This window comes from Heliangelus exortis, chromosome 4, assembly GCF_036169615.1.
Source record: "Heliangelus exortis chromosome 4, bHelExo1.hap1, whole genome shotgun sequence".
Classification (NCBI taxonomy): domain Eukaryota; kingdom Metazoa; phylum Chordata; class Aves; order Apodiformes; family Trochilidae; genus Heliangelus; species Heliangelus exortis.
Window position 1 is genome coordinate 27,669,911 of NC_092425.1, and position 14,511 is coordinate 27,684,421.

The 14,511-nt window shown below is 39.5% G+C and overlaps 1 protein-coding gene across 17 annotated transcripts in view; it reads left to right on the forward strand.

The window, feature by feature from the left end:
* The window catches only part of FRYL (FRY like transcription coactivator), a 152,005-nt gene that overhangs the window by 27,119 nt on the left and 110,375 nt on the right, over positions 1-14,511 (forward strand). Inside the window, exon 1 of one of the 17 annotated variants that reach the window (XM_071743597.1) lies at positions 9,112-9,243. The exons of the other annotated variants lie outside the window; for them this stretch is intronic. Coding sequence (XP_071599698.1) covers positions 9,168-9,243 — 76 coding nt within the window. The 5' untranslated portion in view covers positions 9,112-9,167. Of the gene's footprint in view, positions 1-9,111; positions 9,244-14,511 lie in introns of those variants that run through there. 17 annotated transcript variants of the gene reach the window in all.

The window sequence follows — 14,511 nt, forward strand, 5'->3', positions numbered from 1 at the left end:
AATTTTTGTTTTACTCTGAGCTATGGTGAACAGAGCTTACAATTTTTTAACATTTTTGTTCATTTAATGGATTACCTTTGTATTTGCAGGGGTTTTCATGCAGCTTCTAGACTTTAAGTACTTAAGTTTTTCTGAGGCTTATGTATGTTTATTATAAGGTTTCAGATGGCAGCTGAACCAATGTCATGGCTCAGTGCTGTGAAGAGGAGATTGTACTCTTCCACCTGTGTTGTTGGATATTCATTTATGGTGGTCCTGATGTGTCTCTGTCCTTGGTGAGAGTGTCCACCTTGTTTAACCAAGAGGAACCCCCCTTCCCCATACCAATAAGTTGGTCTCAAACTGGAATGCTGTGAGAGAACCAACAGCAGCCTCTTTTTTGAGGAGCCATTTTCCTTTGAGGGAAAAACTGCTATCCTTTAAAACACCAAAATTGATCACTGGGCTAAAAAAAATCTAAACTGTTGCTCCCTTGAAAGGTGTCAATATAGTGGTTACCAGCAGGATTAAATCAGCAGATGAGTATGAAGGTGCCATGCTAGTGACACCAGCAGTTCAGATTTGAGTTACAGAAAGATTACAATATGAAAGTTTCAATGAACAGTTTTCCACTTTTCAATTGAAAATAAAAACTTTGCATGTTTCAAATGCAAAGTTTTAGTTTATACATGATCTAATAAATCTTTTATCTCCTCTAGGGATGTTTTTTTCTGTTTCTAATAAAAATGTGCATACATAAATAATGGATTAATTCTTTAGCTCATTAGCACCAGAGGTCTGTCTGTAGTGACAAGCATCTGTGTTGGACCCTGATTACTTGAGAGACTTTCACTGCTCGTTGATAAGACCCATATGGCAATGTGAGTTTCAGATACTTAATCATCAGAATACTGTTGCAAGGTTGTAGTAGTCACTGACCCCCAACACTTTGCTGTCTTTTGGAAGCTTTTAAGATACACTAGCATGAGCCTTGTCTCAGTTACTTCTTTGAGAAGATGACTGGCCGAAGGAAAGACGTTTTGAATTTTAAAATATCTTTAAACTTGAAAACAGGAATTAAATACATAAAAGCAGCACATGACTTTTATAAAAAATACTGTATTTCTTCGGTGTTTTGTTTTTGTCTTGTTTGCTAGAATTAGTTTTAAAGTTTTTTTTTTTGTTGTTCTTTGGTTTGGGCTTCCATAAACTCCTGTTTCATGGAAGGAGCAGGGTAGTACTGAGTAGTTTAATTTGTTCATAAATTGATGAAATTTTGCCATATGCATTTGTTGGTAGATTGTATGTTTGGAAAGTTAACACATTCGTGTTAATTACTGGGAGAAATGAACAGTCTGCTAGTGCTCTGTCAAGAAACAACACGACTGACAAATAGAGAGCACCCAGCTCCATGAATAGCAAAAGGCTAAGAATATTCTCCACTTTACCTGAACCTGTTTGTACCACCATTACAGTTCTTCGGTTCTCTTCACTGGGTACGGCTTGTTTTGGAGTGATCCAGCCCCTTTCCATTTGATCTGCTCTGCCAAATGCAGGAGTGTGGATGGAGAGCTGCCTGCTTGGAAGCTGCTGGGTCATCTCTCCCAGGGCAGGTGCGGCTGCTTCTGCTGCCCGAGGCTCTTTGTATTTCACTACACTTGAGGTGCTTCAGGGAGCTTTGTGCTGTGCACTGTTTGCAAAACACCAAGACAGATGTGGTCTTGTAATGTTGGAGTGTAGGTGTTTGGCATTTAGCTGCCTTCGGATTTTCTACTTCTCCTTTTTTTCCTTGTGATTTCTGTTTATATTTTTCTCACTTTCTTCAGTGTAACAGAGTGCTTGCTGAGGATAAAGGTTCAGAAATGACACTCATATGAATCCTGTTAATTCTGACTTGCAAATTGGTGTATATGTATTAATTACTTTTTTTATTCTTAAAGCATTTCTATTTGTCACTCCTGCTTCAGATTCCCTTGAAAATATCTGCAGTTCACAGATATGGGGAAGCTGTAAAATTCAGTGTTAAAAGCAGTTAATTGTTTAAAGCCTGGTAACTAAGGCATTACAAATGCACTGCAATTAAGCATTTGCTAGCTTTGGAGAGAAGAAATATGCCAACATACTTAAACTACGAAGAATGCCATTTTAATATAATTATTTATTTATTGGAGCTCCTTATGCTTCTGCCCCGTGTAATTGAAACATTGGGAATGAAAATTTCAGCAGTTGAAACTTTGCGAGAAAAGTGCCTGTGCATTCCTTTCCCCTGTTTGCTTTCCTTCTCCTGCTGTAACTACAGCTTTCAAAGTCCTTACACTGCCTGCAGAGCTTGTAAAGCACTCTTGACAGCTAAATGCCTTCCTGGGGATTTAAGCTACGGCGGAGTGAGTTGGTAGGCTTGTGCTTGTGAGGAGGTTTAGCGGAGACACCAGAAGTGGTTCCCAGTTGTAACTGTGCTGTCCCCCATCCCCTGCCTGCCTTTAGCACTCTGTGGCAGAGGTGGCTGAACCAGGCATATATTTGCATTACGTGGGGCTGTAAAGTGCCTTAATGTATAAATAAGAAAGGGGCTGCAGGCTGCTGACGGCTCAGGAGCAAATGTTGAGCTTTGCTTACGGCAGAGGAAGGCAGAAATTTATCTGCTGGTGTGGCACAAGGCTAATAGGGGAGTGAGTACCTTCAGCTGCTGGGGAGGCTGCAGCAGAGAACACTTTCTGCCCAAGTACTTTTGCAAGTACAAGTACTTGAGGCTTAACAGATGGGACTTCTGTTCTATCTCTATTGCTAATTCAGTGTAGCTTTTGAAGTTGAGTCCTGAACTGGGTGAGTCTTGGCTTTGTTTGGTTTTTTTTTGTTTGTTTTTTTTTTCTCCCAGTGCTGTCTATTGGGATAGAGTAGCTGATCTTCACATAATGCAAATATGATGTTTCCCATAAAAGTGGCACGGACATCCAGCAGCTTGGGAGGAGCAACAAAAATAGAAACATAACTGATTCGTAGCAGTTGTCTTAAAGCCTTGTAGGGTAACAGAGTTAAGCCTTTCCCTACTCTATCCATTTAAACGCCCAGTAACTAAGCTGGGATTTTCCATGTAGCTGTGTAACTGTTTCCAGATCCCATGTGAGAGGTTGGTAAGAACTGGAGTGCTGGGTTCCCCAAAACCAGTCCATTGATACATTAATGCTTGAGCACACAGTAAGGAGAAAAACAGAGTACAGGATTGGGCAGACCAGACCTTAGGGCAGTTTTTTCATGTTGTCTGACACAGACAGAATTGTCCTAATTGGGCTTTATACCTTTAAGGTTTTTTTTCAGTAATGGGAGGTCAAAACTGAGCATCTGAGAGGAAGTAAATAAATAAGTTCTCAAGAATTTTAACTACAGGGGTGCCTGTGAAAACTGAGAAACTTGGCCTTGTCAGGCTCATGGACATGGTAACAGCTATAGGTTTCTTTGTCACTTCACCTGCCTCATGCCCTCTTGGAGAGAGGTTGGTTAAATATCATCTGAGAACTGCCTGCTGCTTTGTTTTAAATGTTTCACCTTTTCATAACTGACTTGTTTCCTTGTAATTTTACAATGTTTGCTGATCTGGACAGGTGGATTTTCAGGAAGGGCCGCATTTAAATCTGTTTAGTCTAAAGCCTTACAAAGTTGGTAAGGTCTTTGTTAACCCACCTTGAAAGCTATTTGATTTTTCAGGATTTAATTTTCTTTGAAGTTGTTAGGGGGGTGGTGGGTTGTAGTTTGGGTCTTTTTTAAAAGATAGAATTACTGTTCAGTCAAGATACTGTTAACCTACTGGAAAGTTAATTATTAACAGTATCCTCTTTGATCTTACTCAGAGACTCTGTTCTGCAAGAAACCTGTGCATCTTCGGTGCCCTTCCAGAACTAGATGGCAAAACTTGTAGCTATCATTTACTTTAAATGGGAAATATTATTTGTAGTTATTTGCCTGAATGCATTTTATGTCAGTCTGTGTCATTCTGGAGATTAATGTTGTAGGACTGAAAACCTCAGAGAAACTGCGGGGAAGAAGCAACAGTGACTGCATGTTTTTTACATAACTTGGAAGGATGACTTTAGCTGTGTTTTTTTAAATGGAATACTTATGCTGGAATGATTAATGCAAGCTATTTTGTAGAGAGATGAGTTGACAAATCATATTCTGTTACCTTAGCTGTCCCAGTAGAAAAGAGCAAGAACTGCACCGAAGGAATTAGGAGAGGGAAGTAGTATGATAGGAATATTTTCCTAGAGAAAGAAAACTATTGTAGAACTATGGAATAACACTTCAAATAAAAAAAATTAAAATAGGAAATGAGGCTAAAAATCTGTAGTGTTCCCAATATTGCTTTAAAAAAAACATCCAACTGCCTTTTCCGTTTGTAGAGGTGAAGCTGAAACAACATTGTTTTAAAGATATTAAATAATTTCTTTTGTCTCACATCTTGGTCTTTGCCACAGTGCAGAGCTCTGGCAGTTATAGAAACAGCAATTGTTACACACTGCACTCAACATACATTGCTCAGAACAGCTGTCAGTCAAGTTTCTGGGTATTACAAGAAAATGTCATGGTGCTGTATTAATTAAAGTTGTACAGCCTTTGCATATACATTTGTAGTGAATGTGTTGATCCTAGGAAATAGAGTGATCCTTTTAAGAATGGTGTTACTAAATTCAAATTCTACAAATAAAAGGCAACTTGTTATCTGTACTATCTATTGCATGATAGTCTTTGGTCTCTGTTGCATAGGTCCTAAAGCTACTCACAACACCCAAGACTAATCTTCCAGTTGTGTGACTGGGCTTACTGTCCATACACTAAATATTACTGATTCTGTCTTGGCATCTGCTCCTGAAGTGCTGAACTGACTTTTCTTGTGTAGGTCAAGTGTGCTGTGGGTGAACAGTACCACAAATGGATGTCCTAATACTTCCCAGAGCAGCTGGGCTTACTGCACGTGAATTGCATAATGGATTGGGCTATTTGCAGCCTGAGGTCTGCAGACTCATGTCACTGAAGAGGCTCAGGCAATTTACTTCTATCCGTCCTCTTTACTAAAAGGTTTTCATATCTGAACAAAAAAGCATGGTGTGATCTGGACACCTGCATTAATAATTTTAGCAGAGTGCAACCAGCTTGCTTCAGATTGAGCACTTGTGCTTCACTGCACTTATAGTCTTATTCTTGTCATGCTCATTGAAGAACTTTCTGATACCAGTGTGCTCATTCACACATCCCTCACCTTGACTCTTGAGAAAGCATCAAAACCCATCGTACCTTTATACTGCTTCAGAGTAGTTTGCTTCCTTTAATAGTGAATTTTTAAATCAGTCCAGAATCAAAGGGTATGCAAATATTTGGATCAGTGTATGAACTGCATATTTACTGGAAGTCTGTTACATCCAACCTGCTAATACAAGTATGTACAAATGCTCAGTTTGAGAGTTGTTTTTTGGATTGTTTTTCTTACACAGAACATTTCCCAATCAAAGTTACTACTGGCTTACAGCTAAATGCAAGTGTTTTCTGTCTTCTCTCTGGGTAGTAAAATATTCATCTTATGGAAGATTTCCCATTTAAGTACTCCAAAGTGATTGGGTTTTCTAGGCTCTTCCACAGTGGACCTATGTTTTGCTCTCAATTTTAAAAACAATGTACTTTCCAAAAGACTGTTTCATTTTCCTTATCTGAAAATGAGGAACTGGTAAAGAATCTATGCTGTAAATGACATTTTTATACACAGTTTTAAAAATACATGATGATGATACCTCCTAACTGTACACAGCAAGTTTTGTTTGGCTCAGTGAATTTGTCTTGTCTGTGCTTGGCAAGGTTCAGAGGCTTGTAATCTCCAGTTTTTCTTTCCTGCTACTACTGTTCTTCGCATTACAAATACAACAAAAGGTTAAGTTTTAAACTTCATGGTTTATCCTGAAACCTAAAGGTTAATTAGTTCAAAGGCAAAACAAAAGCCAAAAAGTAAAATCCTGTACTTGCCTATGCATTTTGATTATAGGAGCATGTAAATTGCTTTGTGAGGAAGAAGAAATGTTAAAAGGCTTGTGCACAGTTGTATAATAATGCTTATGACACTGATGCTTACACAATAATGATAGGATTCTGACAGATCCATTACCTTTCAGTGGTGGAGTTTTTGTTTGGTTGTTTGGTTTTTTGTGAGGGAGGAGCAGTAAAAGCATTTGATGTATGCCATTCTGAAATCTTGTAAATTCATGATGTCCATTGAATAAAACTTATGCCCATGTGTGTATGTATGAAAACATACATATGTATATTCATGTAGAAAAAGAGGATTTTTTTTCTTTAAAAAATACTTTTGTTCCTAGCCCTCAATACTTCTACTGGAATCTTTGGAGGGAAAGCTTATACTTCTGGTACATACAATTCTCAAACTTTCTTAACATCCTGGGAGTTCTTCATGGGCTAATCTTTTCTATTGAGCTAACTACATTTAAAATTAATTGGTAGTATTCTTGAGGAAGCCCAATTGGCAGTGATCAGGAGTGGATATTATGAGTAAGCAATGCAGCAAAATCTCAAACATAATGGGAGAAAGCCATGTAACTTGCTTGGCCAAACACATCACAAGTAAATGCACATTTTAAAAAAGATTTCCTAACATTCATTAACTTTTGAGACACCACTATGCAGAAATTCTGGCAGCCCTTCTGATTGTTGAAAGTCTTTATAACACGACTTCAGGAGGTAGAACATGGAGATTAGTATTTCTGTGGGATATTTTTTTTTTTTTTTAGTATATCTCCTGGCGTTTCTGGGATGATTGGTTTTTAGTAAGTTTCTGGTACTATTAACTTAATAAAAGCCCTGGGAGGGTGAGGAGGGAGGGAAATTACAAAGAACCCAAAGTGTATTTAAAAAAGTCATTATTTTTGAGGTGCTGGGAGAATTGGCTCATGATTTTGGAATGCATGCTGTTAACAAGGATTCCTTTGAAGAACACTCTGTAGCCTAGTGTTAAAGGCAGTCAGAGACCAACCATAATTAATACAGTCTTTCAAAATAGTGGTGATACTCATCAGCTGGTTCTAAAATTTGACCTTTTTATACCATAACAAAATACAGCCTATGATATATCTTCTTTAGTGAGAGGAAAAGTACAACTTTGAATTTATTCATAACAAATGAAAAAGGGGTATGAGGTAATTGGAGGTACTACATAGGCAGTGCTACCTGAAACAGGCTATGAAAGAAAGCTTGATGAAATGTCCCGAAGAGTTACTCAGTGTGGATACACTTTCTGTACTCTATCTGGAAAGACAAATAAAGGACTATGCAGATATATGTGGCAATTTAGTATAATATCACAGAAAAAAAATAGTGTTGCACTTTGAAAATGAGTACTTTTAATCTAGGAAAAGTGAGTGACCAGTCTCTTAATAAAGCTATTCATCTGCCTAATGGATGTCAGGCAGCCACTGTTTCATGGTTGACCAGCCTAGTGTGGTGACACACTTCTCTCTTTCTCTCTGGTACCTCTGCAGGTGCATAAGACCTGTCCTTTAGAGCTGTCAAGGTGCTCTGTGTTACCTCTCTGCTAGTGATAATTATTTTATCTTTTTGGGAGGGGCGTGTGTGTGTGTAGATTTTTACAGAAATAAATACTAAAAACTCCAAACCACGCACAAAAAATCAAACCTTAAAACTAATGGATGTACACCATTCTTAAATCTCTTTCAACTAGCATTATCTGAAGTTGTTCATCTGAGGGCACAGACATGATTTCTTCCTCATGGCTGGTTTACTCTTAGTACAGGGTGAAACTTTTGTAAAAATTAACTTACAGTAGATTTAGTTAATCAGTGTACCTTGGACCTGTATGATTAATTTTTGAGTTTATCTATATGGTGTGGGTCAAGTTATAGTTTAAATAAACCTAGTTAAACTGCACTAACAGCAAATGTCATAGTAATCTCTCTATCCAGTTCTCTTAAATTTTTTGTATTTGACCCGGGGATAATGTTATACGTCTAGTTCTGTGGCAGCTGACAAGTATTATTGTCTTCACATCATTTCTTCCTGTCAGTCCACAGAACTATTTCTGAAATATTTGACCACTTTTAGGTTTGTCCATTAAAATCTTGAGGTGATGTCAAATGTGTTTTTGAACTGTGTAAGGATAACAGCAGCTCAGGTGGACAGAGGGGTCACCACTTTCTGATGGTGCCTGACAGTGTGGGTGGAGTGAAGGGGGTTTATCTTTAAATGCTTTACCCTGTGGCGAGGAGGGCAGAGGCTGTCGATGGGGTGTCTGGCTTTATTCCACAGAACGGTGGTAAATCCTGAGCCCCATTTGAAGGCAGTGCTGGATTGTGTCCCTAGGAGTTTGGAACCTTCAAAACCCGTGATACTTTCTGTTGGGGGGCATTGAGATTTTATAACAAAAAGAGGTAAACCACCAGAAATCTCAAAATTGTGTTTTCAGGCCCCTAAAAGATGGGCCTGAAATAATATTTATTCAAGTTACAATTGACGATAATATTAATAAAAAATAACCCCAGACTGCTAATAGTGTAGTAGCGCAGAATGTAATTCCCTTGCAGGCATCCCTTTACCCTGGGACACCATCTCCCACCTTCCAGCCCTCCACGGAGGGGCTGTTTTTCACGTCTGGGATTTTTTTTCTGTAATTGTGCTGCTGTTTCAGTGTAAAAGCTTCTCACACTTCTGGCGCTCTGCGGAGTAATGCTGCGCAGCTTACGTAACTCACCCCAGTGTTCACAGATCGGTCGGAGGTTGATTTAAAACTCAGTCAAGCGCAAAAGAGCTTCGCGCAGCCTTTTTTTGTTTTAATTGTGCGGCTGGGCCGCGGACGGACGGACGGACGGACGGGTCTGCCCCTCACCTGCTGGCACCCCTCGGGACCAGTTCGGATGCGTGCAGCGGAACCCGCGACGCTTCGCCTCAGGCCACCACCGCTCAGTGTCGCGCAGGTCCCGCCCCAGCTCCGGGTCGGGTTGGGCCGGACCGAACCGGACCGGACCGGGCCCTGCGGCGGCGGGCGGGGCGGCGGGCGGGGCCTGAGGGGAGGAGGGGCTCCGGCGCCCGCCTGACCCTCCAGCGCGCGCCCCCGGGGCCCTGCGTCACCGGCAGCGGCGGCGGCGGCGGCGGCGTGGGTCGGGCGGAACCTGCCCGGCACCATGCTCAGCCTGCAGGACTCCCTCTTCTTCGAAATTAACATAAAGTCTCTGCTGAAATCCTGGAGCGGCAGCAGCAGTAAGTACGTGTGGCTGGCACCGACAGCCACCGCCTCACACCCGTTTTTAGTTTGGTGGTTTTTTTGGTGTTTTTTTTTAATTTGTTTTTTTTCTTTTTTTCTTCCCCCCGCATGCCGCTGTGTAGAAATTCCCCTTTAAAAACAGGATTGCAGCCGTCCTGTAGGATGGTTCAACTTGGCACAGCCAGAGGCGAGCAAAGTACGCTATCTGCTTACCAGTTGTCATGTGAGACTATATATATATATATATATACACCTATATATATACACATATACATAATGCGTATGTATACACATACATATGTATATATACATACATATAAAATTCCTAGGCTGCAGTTGTTTCTGCCTAATAAAGTTTTTTGCACCCTTTGCTGTCCAAGAGAGATGATGAGTAGATCCTGGTCTCTGCAGTTACCAGATGCTGACACTGTGCTTTACTTCTGCCAAAGCAGCCTTCCTCAGGCTGAGTGTTTTACAGTGGGTATTGGTTTTGTGCCTCAAACTCAATATTATACATGCATAAAGTGCCTGCATCGATCTTGTAAGTAGCTCAGATCTGGAGTTTCAGCAAAGATTTCTTATTTTAATGGAACAGAAGAAAGCCAGGCTGCTGCTCCTGGTAAAGAGGACCGGGCTGTCCTCGGATCACCCCTGCACACACGCTTCAATGCAGGGTCTGGGGAGCTGCCTTGCACTGTGTAGCAAGCACAGAAGCTGAATGACTACACCAGGAGGTGATGGCCGTGATGTAATTACACGTCAGCCAAGTACTTTGTATGTCTTAAGTTCCTTGTATCTGTAAAAATTAAAAACAAACAAAAAAAGGTTAAAAGCGGGAGCAATCTGGTATTTCATCTTTAAGTCATTTCTCATTAATCTCTCCTGGGTGTGTGTGGGAATGAGTTTCTTGTCACCAAACACCTAATGAAAATACGTCTTTTGGGAGTTTTACCCCGATGCAGCATTGTTTGTTTACCCTTTCTGTCTTGCTTGAAGGAATCAGTAGCAAGTTATTTATTGTACAGCATATTAATCAGAGTATGCAGGTGATTAGTTTGTCTTACTGGCTTATCCAGAGATGAGCTTTGCTTTTTGCACTAACTGCTGCATTTCCTGTTTTAGAGTTACAACCTCTAGACTTGTGACTTTAACTTAAAGCAATGTGTATTTCTAAGCAGGCATCCTTGTAGGTTTTGCTTTTCCGTTTGGTTTGTATCTTGTAGGTTAACTGTATCTGTCCCAAATTATACCTTGTAATAGTACTTGGTAGTTACTAATGTTCTTGCTCAGAAAAGCTTTTCTAATATTTTCTTGTAGAAAAAACACTTAAAGGTGTCTTACGAAAATTTTAAAAAATCCTTGAAGTTGATATTATTCGTGTATATGGTTTCCAAACCAAAGTTAACCATAGAATACCTTGTTAAAATAAATACAGCCTGCAACTAGCTAAATAATTGCTGTATAGAGATGAATTGCAGAATCTAGACGAGGCCATTGTCAGTAATGAGATAGAGTAATGATGATACAAAAGGATATCTAGGAAGAGGTTATATATGGTGCCGTGTTTTCTCCTTTCTGTCCTCTGTTATGTAAGCACAACAGAGGGATATCTTCCTGACTCTTTCATCAGGAAAGGGTACTTGGATTGCCTACCAAGAAAGTAATGTTCTCTGCTCACTAAGATAGCTGGGGTTTATTTCACATTTTTCCGTGATTCTCAGTCCATTTTTGAAAATTGCTGTGATTACAGCATGGCTGCTCTGTAAGTGAGCGAGTTGCATTCTATTCTGATGGCTTTCCACTGGGCAGACGGGCCAGGAGCAACCTCTCCATGCAGCCTGTGCTGGCTTTAAATATTGTGATTCTCGTGGGCAGCTCACTGAATCAAGCTGGGCAGGCAAGCCAGTTGCTTTTTTCCTAGTGTTTTCTGTTCAAGTGATGCAGAATGTGCAGAACAAGGAATTGTGCAGTATTTATATTGAGTATGCATTTGGAAATTCAGTAGATGTGCATACACGGAGAAATTACTTGAGAAAATTTTTGTCTCTTAAATTTTTTTATATGCAAATGCTACGTTTTATAGCTTGTATGATAACTTCAGAATTTTGTATACTGAAGAATGTCAGAAGAGGAGTGGGTATGCTTGCGTGCAATGCCATATATAGAAAAATAAGCATATGTAGAGAGTGTTTAAGTGTATAACAGAAAGTCAGCAAAGCTCCATGGGTCTGCTTAAGGGCTTGCTTAGCTGGCATAATGTTGTTGCAGTGCTGGCTAAGGTTTCATTGTAGTTGATCTTTTTTCTTTCAGCAACAACAATGAAGTGACATTCATATGGCCTAGTTTCAGTGCCAACAATTTTAGGCATTACCTCTTTTTACATGGAGTCAGGAATGTTCTTTCAATCCAACAGTGAAGTGAGGATGTTCCCACTTAAGAATTATTTGCTTACTGAAGTTGTGAATGCAACGGGAGGCTTTCTGCTGGCTTGTCCTTAGGTTGCTTGGCTCCGTAGCACTTTATGGGCTCTTAATTGTGGTAATGGAACTTGATGTTCTTAAACTTACAGATTCTGTTGCTAAGGCTGCTGCAGTTTGAATTTGTGGTGTGTTTAACCGTTCTTCTGAGGTGGTATTTTAGCAAAAACCAGTTTTGATTGTTATTTGTGTCAGTGCAAGAAAGCTCTCGTATTTTCTTCAGAGAAGCCTTTGTTTAGGGTTAAGAAGGTCTGGATGCCATAAGAATTACTTTTGGTAATGCAGTGTAGGCATTCAAAAGACAACTGTGGTGCTGCTTATAATGAAAAGCATTATGTATGAGAACCTTTCTGTAAGATATGACATGTTTAGAGAAAAAATATGCATACATGTGTGTATTTCTGGGGCTTGCAGTCTAGAGAGGAACAACTGCTTTCCAGCAAACATGAGTATAGTCCATTACTGCTTTCTAAAAGCTCTTCTGTGTTTCTGATATTTACTGTGTTATCAATCTTGCCCAGTCCAGAAATAATTATTTCTAGTTAACAAAAAGGAAATAAAAATGTATCTGTTGCCTTTCTGTGAATGAGTACACAGTTTTTTGTTGCTATGCTGCAGTTGTGGTTTGCCTGTTTGGTAAATGGAAGGGTACACCTGCTCTTTGGGTGCCACTTTGTCCTTGAACTCATCTCTGCTGTCTTCTGGTTGGAAGGTGGTTCATGAGATCTTCATATTGGCTTGCTCAGCTTCATTCAGGAGTCATGCACATATTTCAAGATCTCATAGCTGTAAAGAGAACAGGGCTGCTCTTGAAGTTGTGCTTGCCAAAGCTCCATCGAGGTCGTTCCCTGCCTTTGTAAGGGTTTGTGACAGTGATTTTCAAAGTTATTTATACTTGTGAGCCTGGGAACAACGTCATGGCAGGAAAGTGAGCTATATCTGCCTGTACAGCAGTTGTTTTTGAAAATGTGTTATAAAATCAGAAAGAAATGAAACAACTTTAAAAGGAAGTGAATTACTTGAGCTATGGATGCCAGGTGCTGACAAGCATGTGAAAACCAGGGAGCTGCCTGGCAGATAGTTTTGAATCGTTCTTTCTGTGAATGAAAAAAGCTCTTGGAGTTGAAGAATCACTTACCTTCCCATAGGATTAGCTTGACTGAAGATTACTTCCTCCTTTACCAACCAGAAATGAGCTCTTGGCTCTCAAGAGAGGTTCTACTCTGATAATATAGTATTTAACAAAATAGGTGTCACGGAATAATTTTTGTCTTGTGGTTTTTCAGTTCATGACAGCAGTGAAACTAATTTAAATAAGAAAGGTGAGATCACTTTAGAATGCCATAATAGGGATGTACCTGAAAGCAGTACCATATGGAGAACTGGGGAACTAAAGTTTTGTGGCTGATTTCTGGGAGGAGATGGGGTGAGATGGAGCGTACGTGGAGGTGTGCATGGCTTTAACAACAGGACAAATCTGCTTCTTCTGTTGCAGTTTGGTAGTTTATGATACCTTTTAAAAGTGATAAAAGCACAATTTGTTATTATTTTAGGAATTGTTATTTTGTGGTACATTTCAGCTTTTTTTTTTCTCAGGCAACTCTTAAACTGTAAAGAAAAATAGAACCTAAGGAAAAGAATTGGTCTGAAATAGTGTATGTTTGCTTGTCCTCCAAGATATTCTGTGGGGTAGCAGTTACCAGTGGCAGAGCAATGCTTTAGAGAGCTTTCAGACATCTGCCTCAATGGCAGTTCTATGTTCCAGTGGCAAAATCAGCATTACTTCATAATAATGAGAAATTCATGACATACTATTCTTAGTGTCTTAAAACAAACCAACAAACCAAAACAAAATAAACCACTAACAACAAAAAAGTACAAACAAAAAAAACCCAACAAAAAACCCCTCAACAATAGCAGTAGTAGCAGTAGTACAATATTATGCAGAGTGTTACCTTTGTTTCTGCAACATTAAACATTCAAAATAAAAATGTATTCAGTCTTTTTGTATGAAACTTGTTAACTGTAACTTTGATTTTGAAAATCCATGAGGGTTAGTAGTTGACTTGTATATTGAAACTCCCCAAGACCATCTTCAGAAAATTTACCACTTTTTCTTATGATTGTGTTTCCACATAATGTAAATGTGTCTCTTTTTTCTTTTTTTCTTTGTTGTAAAAAGACATTGTGGAGTGTAACATGTATTTGGCCCTATTTATGAACTTTACCTAAGACTAAAGACTACCTGTTTTTAATGGTGGCCACTGGTGCAGTGCATCTTGGGCCACATAAGGTCATGACTCATTGCATTGTCTGGTATCTGGTGTGTTGGCATAAATTCTATTAAATGAAATGCCAGTAGCATTCTCTATAGTAAAATCTGCTATGAAAATAAAAGATGGGGGTTTTTTGTTTGTTTGTGAGTGTTTGTTTGTTTGTTTGTCTTTTGGGTTTTTATTGTTTGTTTGTTTTCCTCAGGAGTCAAAATAAGTCTATAAGTGGATGTAGGTTGGTAACAACTAGGCTAGAGTAGAACCACTAAACTAGTCAAACCAATGTATCGTGCCAAAGCTGAAGAATGTCTGTTGCATATAAGTGAAAGTTTTATCACACTTTTCCAGTCCCACTCCATTAGATGTGAGCCAAATGAGCAGGATAAAGACAAGGGAAGTTTCATAAGATGGTTGAGCTTGTCAGTTCTACCAAAAGTGGTGGCTTTGCCTCCAGCAATGGAGCTGTGTCACCTTTCCACCTGCCTACTGCAGTTCTTCTCTCATCCTTTTTAGG